The 15,255-nt window shown below is 51.1% G+C and overlaps 1 protein-coding gene across 1 annotated transcript; it reads left to right on the forward strand.

The window, feature by feature from the left end:
- The first annotated feature begins 14,564 nt into the window (after positions 1-14,564).
- On the forward strand, positions 14,565-15,048 carry LOC114894264 (uncharacterized protein C20orf203). The gene is given in 4 exon segments (XM_029220811.1): positions 14,565-14,642; positions 14,644-14,685; positions 14,687-14,815; positions 14,818-15,048. Coding segments are annotated over 4 exon segments (360 nt in total). The 3' UTR covers positions 14,929-15,048.
- The last annotated feature ends 207 nt before the right edge of the window (positions 15,049-15,255 follow it).

Genomic DNA, 15,255 nt, shown 5'->3' on the forward strand with positions numbered 1-15,255 from the left:
AACCTCCATACTGTTTTCCCTAACAGCTGCACCATTTTACATTCCCACCAACATGCACAAGGTTTCTCTCTTTTATATCCTCCCACACTTGTTAATTCTTGTCTTTTTGATATTAGCCATTCTAACGTGTGTGAGGTGATATCATATTGTAGTTTTGATTTGCATTTAGCCAATGATTAAGGATGTTGAGCACCTTCTCACTTGCTTGTTGGCCATCTCTGTGTCTTCTTTGGAGAAAAGTCTGTTCAGATGCTTTGCCCATTTTTTAATTTGGTTATTTGGGTTTTTGCTATTGAGTTGTAGGAGTTCCTTATATATTAACTTCTTATCATATATATAGTTTGCAAATTTATGGTTTGCAAATGTTTTTTCCCGTTCTGTAGGTTGCCTTTTTGTTGATTGTTTCTTTTGCTGTGCAGAAGCTTTTTAGTTTGATATAGACCCACTTGTCTATTTTTGCTTTTGTTGCCCGTGCTTTTGGTGTCATATCCAAGAAATCATTGCCAAGACCATTGTTATGAAACTTTTCCCCTATGTTTTCTTCTAGGAGTCTTATAGTTTCAGGTCTTACATTTAAGTCTTCAATCCATTTTGAGTTGACTTTTGTGTAGGGTGGAAGGTAAGGGTCCAGTTTCATTCTTTTGCACATGGATATCCACTTTTCCCAGCGCCATTTGTTGTTTGGTTTTAAGGGCCTTGTTTGGAAAAATAACAAATTTTCAGTCCTTTGCAAGTTCCCTAAAGTTTCTTTAGAAATGTTGCTGGTTTATGAAATCCTGTGAACCAGACTCTCATAATTTTATTATAGTGACAGATTGTTTTTTAAAAACTAGGATTTGTGGGCCAGTATACACATGGCTCTTATGAAAAGGGTGGGTCAGTCAGGAATGTTCCAGAAAATCTGAGCCATAGGGCCCATGTCCTTGGAGGCCACATCCCAGTCTGACTGGTAGTTCATTCCTTCTCCCCAGTCAGGCCGTGAGCGCTTTGGAGTTCAGGGCTCCACAGAGGAGGTGCGTGTTAACGTCTGTCCACTGCCTCGCAGCCAGGAGTGCTGAGATCAGAGAGGTGAAGCCCTTTGCCCACATCACAGAGCAGCTCAGGCAGAGACGACCCAGCCTGGCGTCTCCCAGTTCTCGGGCCAGCGCTGTTTTGACTGCCCTGTTATCGGCATGTGTCTCTCTGCCTGCACTGAACAAAACCTTTCTCACCCTGTAGTCCAGAGTGGCTGACAAAGAGCTTTTTCCTTCCGAACTGGAAAGCCTTGATTTTGTAGAGATGGGGCTTGTACCAGCATGGCACTGGCACATGGGGAGAACATGGTAACTGTCTGAACGAAGGGATGGCCAGCATTTCCAATTGGGAGATGGCTCCGTGTAAGAGCCAGAAATAAGAAAATTTAGATTCTGTTTCCTGCTCTGCCGCAGGTTTACTGTTTGACACTGGGCAGGTCCCTTCCTGTCCCTCGGCCTTAGTTATCTCATCTGTTAACAAAAACAGCAACAATTACGATAGATAACATGCAATGAGTGCCTCATATGTGTCAGGCACTGTGATAACCACTTTCATAGGTATACACCTACTTACTCTTCCCAGTCACCCCAGAGATAGAGATTATTAATGCCTCTGGAATACAGATGAGGAAACACTAGCCCAGGAGTGTTAAGTATCTTGTCCAAGGTCACGCAGTTTGTTAGAGGGACAGCAGGGGTTGAAACGCAGGCAGGCTGGCCCCAGAGATCATCTCATCACTAGGTGATACTGAGCATCTAGAAAATTTATCTTTTCTTGCTCAGAAATGCAGTGATTCTTTGAGACACAGAAAGTGGCGGCCTTTTCAATTCTGGGCCTTTGGCAAACTGTTTCTGGTTGAGCGCCTGTAGGCTTTGTTAAATAGCAACCACGCAGATCTCTTCCTGGGAGGAAGGCAACTGTGAGGACAGGGTTACTTTGGAGGAATTTTGGCAGAGAGGAAGAAAAAAAGCAGATGGGAAGTCCTGCCTCCCTGTCTCTCTGCCTCTCCACGGTCTCTTCAGTGTCCCCTGCAGCTCCATCATGGCTGCCCTCAATGAGGCCCAGGCCGCCTTCAGCCCCGACCTGGGTGTCTGTCTGGCAACTGACCTCACTCACTTGCTCCAAAGCATTCCAAGTGGTGGCCAGAGTCAGCCTGTAAAGACAGCAGTGAATCACATCACGCCCCTACTTAAAGCCCTCTCACAGCTTCCGGAAACTCCTGGAATAAATCCAAGGTGATCCCTGCCCACCTCTCTGACCTTATCTCACACCTCCTCCTCTTTGCTCACCCTCTCGTAGTCCTGTGCTGTCCTAACCAGTGGCCACTAGCCATACGGGGCTGCTGAGCCCTTGGAATACGGCCAGTCTGAATTGAGATGTGCGCATCCATGTAAAATACACACCTGATCTCGAAGCTGTAGTACAAAAAAGATGTAAAATGTCTCGTTAATAATTTCTATATCGGGAATTCCCTGGCGGTCCAGTGGTTAGGACTCAGCATTTGCACTGCAGGGGGCCTGGGTTCCATCCCTGGTCAGGGAACTTAGATCCCCCGCAAGCCACATGGCATGGCCAATAATAATAATAATTTCTATATTGATTCTACATTGAAATATTAATATTTGAGATATATTGGGTTAAATAAAATATTAAAATGAAGTTCACCTATTTCTTTTTACTTTTTTTTTTTACAACAATACCAATATTTATTCTGAAAAGTAATTGTATGTTCCAAGTAGTAGATATTAACAACTTCCAACGCGATCTATGGAGTAGTTCACAATTCTGAACTATGCTTTGGAAAAGCATTCCCAGCTGTCTGTGCAGGATTTATTCCTGTCCCATCATTGGTAATAAGTGCACTTGTTGCTGAAGGAACTTTACATTCTTCTGCTGCAAACTATAAGACTGTTGTGAAAGGTGTACTTTCAGGAACACTGTGTACTTTGTAAGGCAGCCTTGGGTCCAAGGTCGGTGTGATCTTAAAGGAAACTGTGGTGGAACCAGCCTGGACAGAGACCCCATGCCAACTCCCTCTTTTTATTTTTTTATTGTGGCTACTAGAAAATTGTAAATTGCATGTGTGGCTCGCATTCTGTTCCTATTGGCCTGAGCTGCCCTAGCCACACTGGCTTTCCTTCAGTTCCTGGACGGTGCCAAGCTCTTCCCAGCCCCAGGCCACAGGCCCCTGCATCCCTCCTCCCGCAGCTCTTCTCCACCCCCTCTCAGTTGCCCTGCCCCCTACCCCCGCTGCACCTCCATTACACAATCACGGAGAGCCCTTCTGTTTGCATGTTTGTTATCTTTTTTCCTCCTGGATGGACTGCAGGCTCCCGAGGATCTGCTCTTGGTCCAGTACCTGGTTCCGCATTGGCCGGGAAAGGCCTGTGGTCAGTCAGAGGCCTGGGGGAGGGAAGGATGGGAACTGGCTCACATTCCTCCGCCTGAAGCCAAGGTGTCGGGGCGGGGGCGGGGGCAGGTCTTAGGCCAGAAGGGTCCACCTGCTGTTGGCCAGGGCTTAGCAGAAGCAGCAGTAGGTAATCAGCAGCTCTGAGCGGAACACACGGGCCACAAGGGGCTTTGGGCTTTTCGTGGGGTCCTGGGAACCTGCTATTTGGGTAGAACCAGGGCTGCAGAGCCTCCCAGGCTTCATGAGAACTCGTTTGCCAGCTGGGCCGGCTGCCACTGTCTGCCAGGCCCTAGGGAAACGCCAGGGCAGCCCAGGTGGACTTGAGCTTTGCTGGGGCTCCCCAGGCTCCATCTCGGCCCTGCTGCTCACCAGCACGGTGACCTTGACAGGTCACTCAGCTCCCCTCCAAATGAGCATCAGCTCACTGCCTGGGGCCGGTGAGGACCAGAGTGAGGGACGTGTGTCTCCAGCACTGACGTGGCACCGTGTGGGAACACACCGATGTGCAGGCCACCCCCACGTCCTTGTGACCAATGCTCCCTCCATGCCAGCAGCCACCTTTGCAGGGCGCTGGCCACGATGGGGACAGAAGCAGTGCCTGGCCTTAGTTCCTGAGCAAGCCCCACCCCCCACCTCCCGATATGGGAGGACCACCAGGTCACCACCTCGTTCTGTGTTTTCACCCCGAGGACGCTGACTTTGGAAGGATCTGGAGGAGGCGGAGGTGCCACCATTTCTGTGAAGAAGGCGTGTGGGCTCTAACTGGCCACAAGCTCAGAGTGAACCCACGGGTGGCCTGATCGCTAAAATGGTCCAGGAGGAAGGCAGAAGCTTCCAGAACTGGGAGGGGGTGGGGTGGCCGAAAGGAAGCGAGGGCACCGTTTTGGAACTGGCCCAATTCTGTTGCCAGCTCTGGAGAGCAGGGAGCCCCCTCTCTCTGGAAACCTCTGCTAGTCCAGCCCCAGTGGGTGAGAACAGGGTGGGGCAAAAGCAGGTGCCAGCCAGACGCAGGGCTGGGTGGATGCGGGTGGTGGTGAATACTGCATCCTGACTCTCCAGGCTTCTCCAAACACTGCTCTTGAATGGATCCAGACAGCTTTTCTAAGACAGGGCCAGTGACCCTGGGCCTTTGCCTCTCAGGTTAGAAGCAGCCCAGAGCGTTGGGGCTGGAAGGGCCCCGGAGACCAGGTGGGCCAGGAGCTCCAGTCCCACGTGGGGAAGCTGGGAGCCTGCCCGGGGCCCGCGGTGAGAAGGTGACAGAGGCCAGCTCTCCTTCAGCCCTCCCGCTGCGTGCTCAGCGGCTCCGAAAGAGGTGCAAGGAACAAAGAAGATGGCTTTTCTCATACAGTAGATAATGAATGTTTTGATTCTCAGCCCTAGAGAGGATCATCTCCCAGAGTCCCTAGCCAGGAAATTTACATACTGCAGTTGACCCTTCCAGAGGGCCTGGGCTCCAAAAGGGCAGTGTCCCCTCGCTGGTTCCTCCACCGGCAGGGATGGCTGGTGAACCCCATGACCTCCGGCCAGGCCGGGCTGGCCAGCGAGGACAGAGCCCAGAGGCCCCCAGCTTGGTGTGGAGGGAGGGGCAGGTAGGGAGGGTAAGCTTGGGCAAGAGCAACCCCTGACTCTGCTTTTTTGTTTAATGTCTAATTATAAAAGCAATTCATACTCACTGTAAAATTGGGGAACTACAGAAAGGTAGAAAGGAGAAAATGAAAGTCCTCTGTCATCTCAGTGCCCAGAGATAATGCCGTCGGTGTTTTGTTGTATTTCTCTCTAGTCCTGTTTTTCTGCATGGATCATACATGTGTATCTAAGTGTGTTTTAATTGTAATCATACTCAACAACAGCTGCCTTCCCTCTCCGCACCCCCACGTTACATCGTATTGTGAACACTTTCTCACAGCATTCAAATTTTCTTTAAAGTTATTTAATGGCTGTATAATATTCTAGTAAGAATTTATTTAGCCATCCGCCTATTTTTTAAATTCTCCTATTTTGACTCTTTTTTTATCAAAGGAACTTGGCAGTTTTAAGACTTCCACTTAAAAATATAAATCCAGGGCTTCCCTGGTGGCGCAGTGGTTGGGAGTCCGCCTGCCGATGCGGGGGACGCGGGTTCGTGCCCCAGTCCGGGAAGATCCCGCGTGCCACGGAGCGGCTGGGCCTGTGAGCCGTGGCCGCTGGGCCTGCGCGCCTGGAGCCTGTGCTCTGCGACGGGAGAGGCCGCGGCGGTGAGATGACTGCGTACCGCAAAAAAAAAAAAATAAAAAAAAAAAAAATATATATATATATATATATAAATCCAGCTTTTCGGCTGCCGAGATGGAGCAGTTTTGGGGCATCCTGTCTGCTATTCATTCTGAGAGGGGCCCCTCGGTTTAACATCTCCAGGTGATGGCAAAGGTCGAGCATTTGGAAGAAACAAAAAATAAACCCCAGCACCCCACCGGGGAGGCTGAGGAAGAGAGTTTTCATGCTGTGCCCCCGCTGGAGTGCCGTTCACATCACCAGTGCAGTGTGTGGATGTGCCCATCCTCTGGGCAGCGTCCTGGGGTGCGAGCTGGAAGAAAGGGCTGGGCCGTTCGCCGTTCACACTCTGCTTGGGATGAGTTGACGTGTGATCTTGGGCAAGTCCTCTCACAGCTCCGTTTCGCCCTCCCTAGGCTGTAATGTGGACCTGATGCTAGAGTGGCTGGAATCGAATGCCATAACGCTGCCTCTGACCCAGTATTGCCTCACTGGGGAGCAAAGGAACAAAGGCCTGGTAGGGCCTGGGTGGCCTCAGCAAGTGACCTTTGCCCTGTAAGAGCCGTGGAGCCCTTCCCAGCTCTGAGATTCTCTGCCGTGTCCCCAGCCCCAGGAGTCTGTGGCTACACCCTGAATGGCTGGCCCTCGGCCTTCCAGTTGTCCAGACTGGATAACTCCAGACCCCTTTGAATATCTCTGGCTTCCCAGGGCCCTGATTAGTCCCTAGCAAGGCACTCATCGGGTTTCCTGTCCTTCCCGGATCCCTGCTCAGCAGCCCGGAACCAGGCCCCAATATGACTCATGGAGAACCCCTAGGTCTGCTGCAACCCCCAGCCCTTTCTGAGAAATTTCCTGTTGTAGTCAGGGCTCAGGGGTCATGCAAGCAGGGTTTCTGGAGGCTCACGGCTGGACACCTCTAGAATGTACGCCTCAGGAGGGCAGGAGCCTTGTGCCTCTCACTCACTCGGTGCCCTCAGTGCCCAGCGCTGGTCCTGGCCTACAGTAGACCCTCAGTAAATACTAGCCACCAAGGCCAGTAGGGGCCTCTGACTGCCTCAGTTCTCCTTTCCATCCTGCCCTGCTAGGCCGTGAGCTCTGGGAGAGCAGAGATCAGCCAGGTTTACCTGAGTCCTCAATGCTCAGCAAAAACACTGGCATGTGGAGACGGTCCACGAATGTGTAAAGGAACAGAGAACGGTTGGATCAATGAGTAAATTATGTCCTGAGAGAGTCAGAGCTCACGATACAGGCCCTCCCTTACTCCCCACCTCCCCTCCACGTGGGTCTCTTCCCTCCCACCGAAGGGTCCTGAATGGTCCCTTCCTCTGTCCCTCCTTGGTGGAAACTGAGGCTTCCTGGCTCTGTGATTTTGGACAAGTCACTCAACCTCTCTGAGCCTCCATTGCCTTTCCTGAAAGTGTGGTGAGGCTTTGGTGGTTAGCGCAGTCGGTGCCCAGCAAGCAAGTGGTGGGCACTCGAGAAGCGGCCCCTCTTGTTGGCGGTGGCCTGGCCTCTGTAGGTGGTGTGAGCCCCCCGACGTGAGCTGGCTGACTGTTGACTGATGGAGGTGCAGGGGATGATCTTGGGCTGAGGCCACGGAGGGTTCTGGATCCCATGAGACCTGGCAGCTGTCCCTGGCACTTCGCCCTTGGCTCTGTCATTGGGTGTCCTTTCTCCTGCTGGGAAGGCACACGCTGTAGCTGGGGAGCTCGGCCAGGAGGGGGCCCAGCTCCTCTGGAGAGCTGCTCTCTTGTCTCCCCGCAGCGGGAAAGGGGCTAGCCATACTGCCTCCGTGGGCTCCCACGCCAGCTGCCCCATGCAGGGCAGGATGGAAGCCCCGGGCCCCCTCGGCCTGTCGCTCAACTCTCTGGGCCTCCAGACTTTAAAATGGGGGGAAATACAGTCGGACGGAAGATTTACAGGCCTGCTGAAAGCAGCAAATGAGAGGGTGTCTCTGAGAGCACTTTGGCCGCTGTCACGTACACTCCTGAGGTTATAGTACAATCACTAGCTTGACTAGGAGTGGAAACACGCCCACCGCCCCTCAAAGCTGGAAGAGGCCGCCTGGCCCTGCTGCAGTTGCTGTGGGGCGTGGGGAGCTGACCACCTCCCTCAGCTTCAGCGTCCTCCTCTGCCACATGAGGGCAGCCCCCTCCCAGGGTTCCTGCAAGGAGTCACTGAGGCCCTGAACGCGAGGGGTCTGCTGAATCCAGCCTCAGAGATAGCGACTGCTCCAGGGGCCTCCCTGACCTCACGTTGCCCACCTGTCATACGAAGATGATGAGCCCCCCATCCCTCAGGTCATTCGGAGGACTCAATAAAACGATCCACAGGACCCCTAGCATGAGTGCCCGGCATGTAGAATGAGCCCCCCCATCCCTCAGGTCATTCGGAGGACTCAATAAAACGATCCACAGGACCACCTAGCATGAGTGCCCGGCATGTAGAAAGCGCTCATTTAGCTATTATTATGCAGTTTTTGCTGGTGGTAGCAAAGCCAGCCAGGGTGAGAAGCTGCCCCCCGCCTCACCCCTGCCTCGCCTGCCCTCTGCCTGGGCTTCTCGTCCTCGGCCCAGGACAGGAGACTTGGACAGATGGGAGCAGAGTGACCTCCGTCGAGCTCGCCAGGCCAGACTGCGCTCCCAGCATCTTTGGAGCACGAGGCCAGCGGGACGGCTGTGCAGCAGCTGCCGCCAGCAGCCCGAAGGGGGCCGAGTCTCCCGGCTGGGCCTCGGCGTCTTGGCTAGGCCTGGGCACTGAGCAGGCAATGAACCCCGGTCTTCTGCCGCACAGACCCCTGTGCCATCTCCCAGCTGCTCCAAGGCCATCACAATCTACCTTTCTGCTCACACGATGCCAGAGGTCCAAGGGAATGCCCAAGACACAGCAAAGAGCTTTATTTTTTTCTGGTTGTGAAAGTAATTCTTGTTCACTGCAGAAAAAAATAGAAAATTAGAAAAATATAAATTAAGAGCACCCCAAATTTCAAACTTCCAAGTGTTTTTCTGTGTATACACATATAGATATAGACTGTTTTGGAGAATGGAATCCTTTGATACTTGCTTTAAAAAAAATTGGAATGAGTATACTTTATTTTTTAAATCTTCTTATTGTAAAATATGACACATACAGAAAGACCACGTAAAATGATTGCTCAACTCGACATATTATAAGGCAAACACCCTTGGACCCACTGCCCGGGTGAAGAACTCTGCCAGCCCCCCCAGAAGCCGTCAGTGTGCCCCATCTTAGTCACACTCCCTACCTCCCCCCAAAAGTTTCCATTATCTGGATTTTTAAGATAATCACTTTCTGGCTTGTTATCACTCAAGTGTGCATCCCTAGATGCTATAATTTTGTCGTTTAAAAAACCTCTCTTTTATGTCCCTTTAATCTACAGGTTTATTTTTGTAACTTGCTTTAAAAAAAACCCCAAAAAACAAAAAAACTTGGCAGTGTATCTTGGACCTTGTCCATGTGATTCTCATTTTTAAAGAGTCCATTGTTCCATCCCAGGGATGAATATAACCGACTCTTTCCCCTACTGATGGACACTTAGGTTATTCTCACACTTTTGCCATTACATACAATACTATGGTGGAAAGCTTTATGCATATGTTTTCATGTTCTTGAATGATTCCTAGAAGGAATTTCTAGAAGTGGAGTCTCGGGTCCAAACAACAGGCTCTTTTTTGAGAAATGATCCACGTACCATATAATTCACCCATTTAAAGCATACAATTCATTGTTTTATCGTATATTCTGAGTTGTGCAACCGTCACCACGATCAATTTTAGAATATTTTCATCATCCCGTAAAGAACCCCAAGCCCATTTTCCCCGATCCTCTCCTCCAGCCCTAGGCAACCACTGCTATAAAGGACTGTCTTCTTTTTTTTTTTTTTTTTTTTCTTTGTTTGTTTTGGTCATGCCATGTGGTTTGTGGGATCTTAATTCCCCGACCAGGGATTGAACCCGAGCCCTCAGCACTGAAAGCACAGAGTCCTAACCACTGGACTGCCAGGGAATTCCCTATAAAAGACAATCTTGGGACTTCCTCGGTGGAGTAGTGGTTAAGAATCCGCCTGCCAATGCAGGGGACGTGGGTTCGAGCCCTGGTCCGGGAAGATCCCACATACCGTGGAGCAAGTAAGCCCGTGAGCGTCAACTATTGAGCCTGTGCTCTAGAGCCCGCGAGCCACAACTACTGAAGCCCGTGCACTTAGAGCCTGTGCCCTGCAGGAAGAGAAGCCACCGCAATGAGAAGCCTGCACACCGCAATGAAGAGTAGACCCCACTCGCTGCAACTAGAGAAAGCCCATGCGTAGCAATGAAGACCCAACGCAGCCATAAAAAAATAAATAAATACATTTTTTTTTTTTTAAAAAGGGCTATCTTCTTTCCGTCTCTATGGATTTGTTTATTCTGGACATTTCATATAAATGAAGTCAAACAGTGTGTGACTTTTGTGACTGACTTTCCATTAACTTAATGTTTTCAAGATTTATCCATGTCATAGCATGCATCAGTACTTTATTCCTTTTTATCGCTGAATAATATTCCATTGCATGATTGAACCACACTTTGTTTATCTATTCATCAGTCTGTGGACATTTGGGTTGTTTCTGCTTTCAGCTTTTATGAATGTGAACGTTCATGTAAGTTTTTGTGCAAATGTATGTTTTCATTTCTCTTTGATATATATCTCCTAGGCATGGGATTGCTGGGTCATATGCTAATTCTGTCTAACCTTTTGAGGAACTGCCAGACGGTTTTCCCAAGTTACTGCATCATTTTAAATTCCTACCAGTAGTGTGTGAGGGTTTTGATTTCTCCACATCCTTGTCAACACTTGTTATTATCTGTTGTTGTTTTTTTAATAGGAAACCTAGTGGTTGCGAAGTGGTATCTTGTGGGTTTAATTTGCATTTCCCTGGTGGCTAATGATATTCAGCATCTTTCATGAGCTTATGGGCCATTTGTATATCTTCTTTGGATCAGTGTCTACTTAGATCATTTGCCCATTTTTAAATTAGTGTATTTGTCTTTTATTATTGAGTTGTAAGAGTTCTTTATATAATCTGGTTACAATTCCTTATCAAATATATGAATTGCAAATATTTTCTCCCATTCTATGGGTTGTTTTTTTACTTTCTTAATGATGTTCTTTGCAGCACAAAAGTTTTTGATTTTCACGATGTCCAATTTATCTATTTTTTTTGTAAATATTTATTTATTTATTGACTATGTGGGGTCTACGTTGTTCCACGTGGGCTTTCTCTAGTTGTGGCAAGCAGGGGCCACTCTTCATTGTCGTGCGCGGGCTTCTCATTGTGGTGGCTTCTCTTGTTGCGGAGCACGGTCTCTAGGTGCATGGACTTCAGTAGTGGTGGCACGTGGACTCAGTAGTTGTGGCTCACAAGCTCTAGAGCACAGGCTTAGTAGTTGTGGCACATGGGCTTAGTTGCTCCGCAGCATGTGGGATCTTCCCGGATCAGGGCTCGAACCCGTGTCCCCTGCATTGGCAGGCGGATTCTTAACCACTGCGCCACCAGGGAAGTCCAATTTTTTTCTTTTGTTGCTGTGCTTTTGGTGTCATATTTAAGGAACTGTTGCCTAATCCTAGGGCGTGAATATTTATACCTGTGTTTTCTTCTAACAGTTTCATAGTTTTAACTTTTACATTTGGGTCTAAGATTCATTTTGAGTGAATTTTTGTGTGGGGTGTGAGGAAGGTGTCCAGCTTCTTTCTTTTGCATGTGGGTAACCAGTTGTCCCAGCACCATTTGTTGAAAAGACTGTCCTTTCCCCATTGAATTATCTTGGAACTTTTGTTGAAAATCAATTAACTGTAAATGTGAGGCTTTATTTATTTATTTATTTGGCTGCGTTGGGTCTTCGTTGCTGCGTGTGTGCTTTTTCTCTAGTTGCGGCGAGCGGAGGCTACTCTTCATTGTGGTGCGTGGGCTTCTCATTGTGGTGGCTTCTCATTGCGGTGGCTTCTCTTGTTGCAGAGTACGGGCTCTCGGCGTGCGGGCTTCAGTAGTTGTGGCACGTAGGCTCAGTAGTTGTGGCTCACGGGCTCTAGAGTGCAGGCTCAGTAGTTGTGGCGCATGGGTTAATTGCTCCACAGCATGTGGGATCTTCCCGGACCAGGGCTCGAACCCATGTCCCCTGCATTGGCAGGCGGATTCTTAACCATTGCGCCACCAGGGAAGCCCTTAATTACGTTTTTGAAGTGTTCATTGCAAATGCATAGAGATGCAATTGATTTTTGTATATTCAGCTTGTATCCCACAACCTTGCAGAAATCGTTTATTAGTTCTAATATTTTTTGGTGGATTCTTCAGAATTTTGTATATACATTAGTCATCTACAAATAGTTTTACTTCCTCCTTTGCAATCTGGATGCCTTTCTTTTCTTGCCTTAGTGCCCTGGCTGGAACCTCCAGTACAATGTTGGACAGAAATGGTGAGAGTGGACGTTCTTCTCTTGTTCTTGATCTCAGGGGGAAAGCACCCAGTCTTTCACCATTAAATGCAATACTCACTGTAGCAAGGCTTATTTTAGGATTTTCTGGAAGGTTGGCTTGTTACAGCCTCACTACTAGTGTGTATGAATGGGACCCCAGTCTCCTTGCCAACACAATGGCCCCGGGTTTAGAGGTGAGGACCCTAAGGCCAGGGAAGGGAAGTGTTGCATGCCTCATGACACAGCTACTCAGCCGCCTTCCATCCAGCTGTCCACAGTTACTGGGGAGTCAGCCTCCTGGACACTCAACCTTCCCTCCCCTAGTAGGGATGCCTTGAGACCCACCAAGGGCAGCCACGGCTACAGAGGGAGGCCTGGGTTCTGTTCTTGGCTTGACCACTAAATTGCTGTATGATCCTGGGCATGTTGCTCCATTCCCCCTTCCCTGAGCCTCAGTGTTTCCATCTTTGCAGTGGGAGAGGTGGTCCACTCTAAAGTCCTCCAGCTCTGACCACTCACCCTTAAACCCTCAGCTGCTTCTGCCACTGCCCGGAACGACCACCAGAGGGCGCCCCAGACCAGCATTTGGCCCAGCTCTGGTGCAGGGGGGCCCTAGGGAGGCTGAGAGGCAGGGCGTGTTTTCCAGGAGCCACTAGCTTTGCTTACACAGACTTCCTGGTGGCTAGACCTACTCAAGCCGTCTCCCCATTCCTATGAGCACTGATCTCTGAGAAGGGAGGATGGAGACATCACCCCGAAGGCCAGTGACCTTGCACTCATCCCTGTCTGTTTTGGGTTGGCTGCTTAAGGCCCAGGCGCCCCAGTGTCAGGGCCAACAGCTTTGAGTTTCTCAGCCTCAAAAGGTTTCCACTGTCACTAGGCCTCTTACGGCTGAGGCACCCTTCCCCCACCACGTTACCCGGCAGTACAAAGCCCCTATCCTGGACAGTGCCTGGCTGCCTAGAAGGAACACGTCACAGCCCATTTTGCATATGGATGGATTCACGATGGGGGCCCTGGACGGCGTAGTCTTGGAAACCACAACATCCAGGACCCCCAGATACCTCACGTGACAGACCCCAGAACCACAGAAATAGGCACCGCAGACCTCAGGGACCACCCGGCACTTCCCAGAGCAGAGTATCTCACCTCCTTTCTGAAGGATTCTCCTGGGAGCACCAGAGGGGCTCTATCAGGCCCTCTGAGACTCCCCTAATGCTGATTTCACCCTCCAAACAGAAGCAGAACCTTTGCTTTGCAAATCAAGCCCCAAGACAAAGCAGCATCTCCCAGCCTGTTCCCCGGAGGGATGCCGCAGCCCCCCCCCCCCCCCGCCCGGATGCCTGCAACTTGCCTTGCATTCCATTACTTGTGTATGTTTTTTCTCTCCCCTTCCAGACTGGGCCCCCTTGAAGGCAGAGTGACTCTCCCATGCTCCTCACTTCCCTCTGTGGCAGCTGGTCAGGACTGGGCATCCAGTAGGAGCTCAACAGATGTCACCACGGGAGTCCCTATCCCATCCTGTCCTCCCACTCAAGGACTGGGGCTGCCTCTGCCCCTTACTTAGCTGTGTGGCTTTGGGCCACTTGCTGAGCCTCTCTGAGCTTCCACTCTGTTTTCTTCTTTGCTGCTTTCCTTCCCTCAGAAGATTGCCAGGGTCAGAGAGAGTGTGAGAGCCCTGGAGTGAAGGGTGACATGCTCTCCCCATGTCACGGGCGGTTGTCCTCAGAGCACAGGGCTGCACGCGGAGGTCACACGGAAGAGAGGCAGGCGCCAGGCCACACCCTCCAGAGTGCCCCAGTTTTCAAATAACAATGGCAGACATTTCCTGGGCCCGTTCCATGGGCCAGACATTGTGCTAAGTATCTCACCCAGATTCTTTCTCTTGATCCCCTCTGTGGCCCTTCGAGTAGGCAGCGTGACCATCCCCAGCTTTGCAGACAGGGAAACTGAGGCAGGCAGCAATTAGCTGCGTTGCCTGAGGTCACACACGTGGCCAGTGCTGGGGCTGGGACTTGGACCCTGGTGTCTGGCCTCTGGAGCCCGTGCTCTTAGCTACCGTGCCTGCTCGCCGAAGCCGACACGGGGCAGGGATGGACAGCCCTGGGGTCTTTCTGTCCACTCTATAGGAATCCTCAGGGGTCAGAGATCATTTGTTCTGACCTTCCTGTTTCAGGACTGGAGCACTGAGGCCAGAAAGGAGAGCCTCCCTCAGTCTCTCTCACACACCAGGGCATCTGGGGGCAAAGCAGGACCCTGGCAGAAACTGGGTGACACTTAAGCCCATGAGTCTCAGAATCTATGATTCTAAAAATTATCCTGGGACCTCGTTGCCAACAGCCAGCCTCTTGCGGTTGGACTCGTTTGCCCAACTTTGGGGTCTTGGCGGGGGGTGATGGGGAGTACTCAAAGGCTCAGAATGATGCCCACCCACCAGCCAGACGCCGGGCACCAACAGGCTCCCTCTCCCCAAGGCCCAGCCCCTTATCAGGAAAGGGATTTGGGTTGGTGGGGAGGGGGAAGTCCGAGGCCCCTGGCTCCGGCAAGGTGGGTAGGAGAGATAGGGAAGTGGGGAGGGGGCCACGGGGGTCCTGCTGGGAGGGCCAGAGGCCGGAAGGGATGCCCAGAGCCAGCGTGGGGGCGTGGGGTTTGCCAAGCGCTGTCCTTGCTGGCCCGGCCCTGCGACATGGTTCCAGGGCTGCTTCTGCCTTCCATCCTTGCCGGCACATTTAATTAGCAAGCAGCAGCCTCTCCCTGATTCATCACAGTCACTGTTTAATTAGCCGCACACAAGGCGCCCCTACCCCCCAGCTCTGGGTTGAGCAGCCTGCCTCTCTCACAGAGGCTGCCACCACCTCATGGTGTCCCCTGTCACCCCCCCATACTTATTCTGCTCCCCAGAATGGGGGATGGGGCGGGCACGCCTGGCTGAAACCTCAAGGAGATTCTGGGCACCGAGGCTTGTATTGAAGGCATCCAGCAAACATTATTAGGGCCTCGAGCCTGCGCCAGGCTGGCGCTGGGCGGAACCCAGGCTGGACGGGGGTGGCCGCCTCAGTCCTGTGCGCCTGCTGGGGCCGGCTTTTCCCTTTGGGAGGTGTTGCTCCCAC

The sequence above is a fragment of the Monodon monoceros genome, unplaced genomic scaffold (assembly GCF_005190385.1).
Source record: "Monodon monoceros isolate NGI ecotype Baffin Bay Population unplaced genomic scaffold, NGI_Narwhal_1 Super_Scaffold_13, whole genome shotgun sequence".
Classification (NCBI taxonomy): Eukaryota; Metazoa; Chordata; class Mammalia; order Artiodactyla; family Monodontidae; genus Monodon; species Monodon monoceros.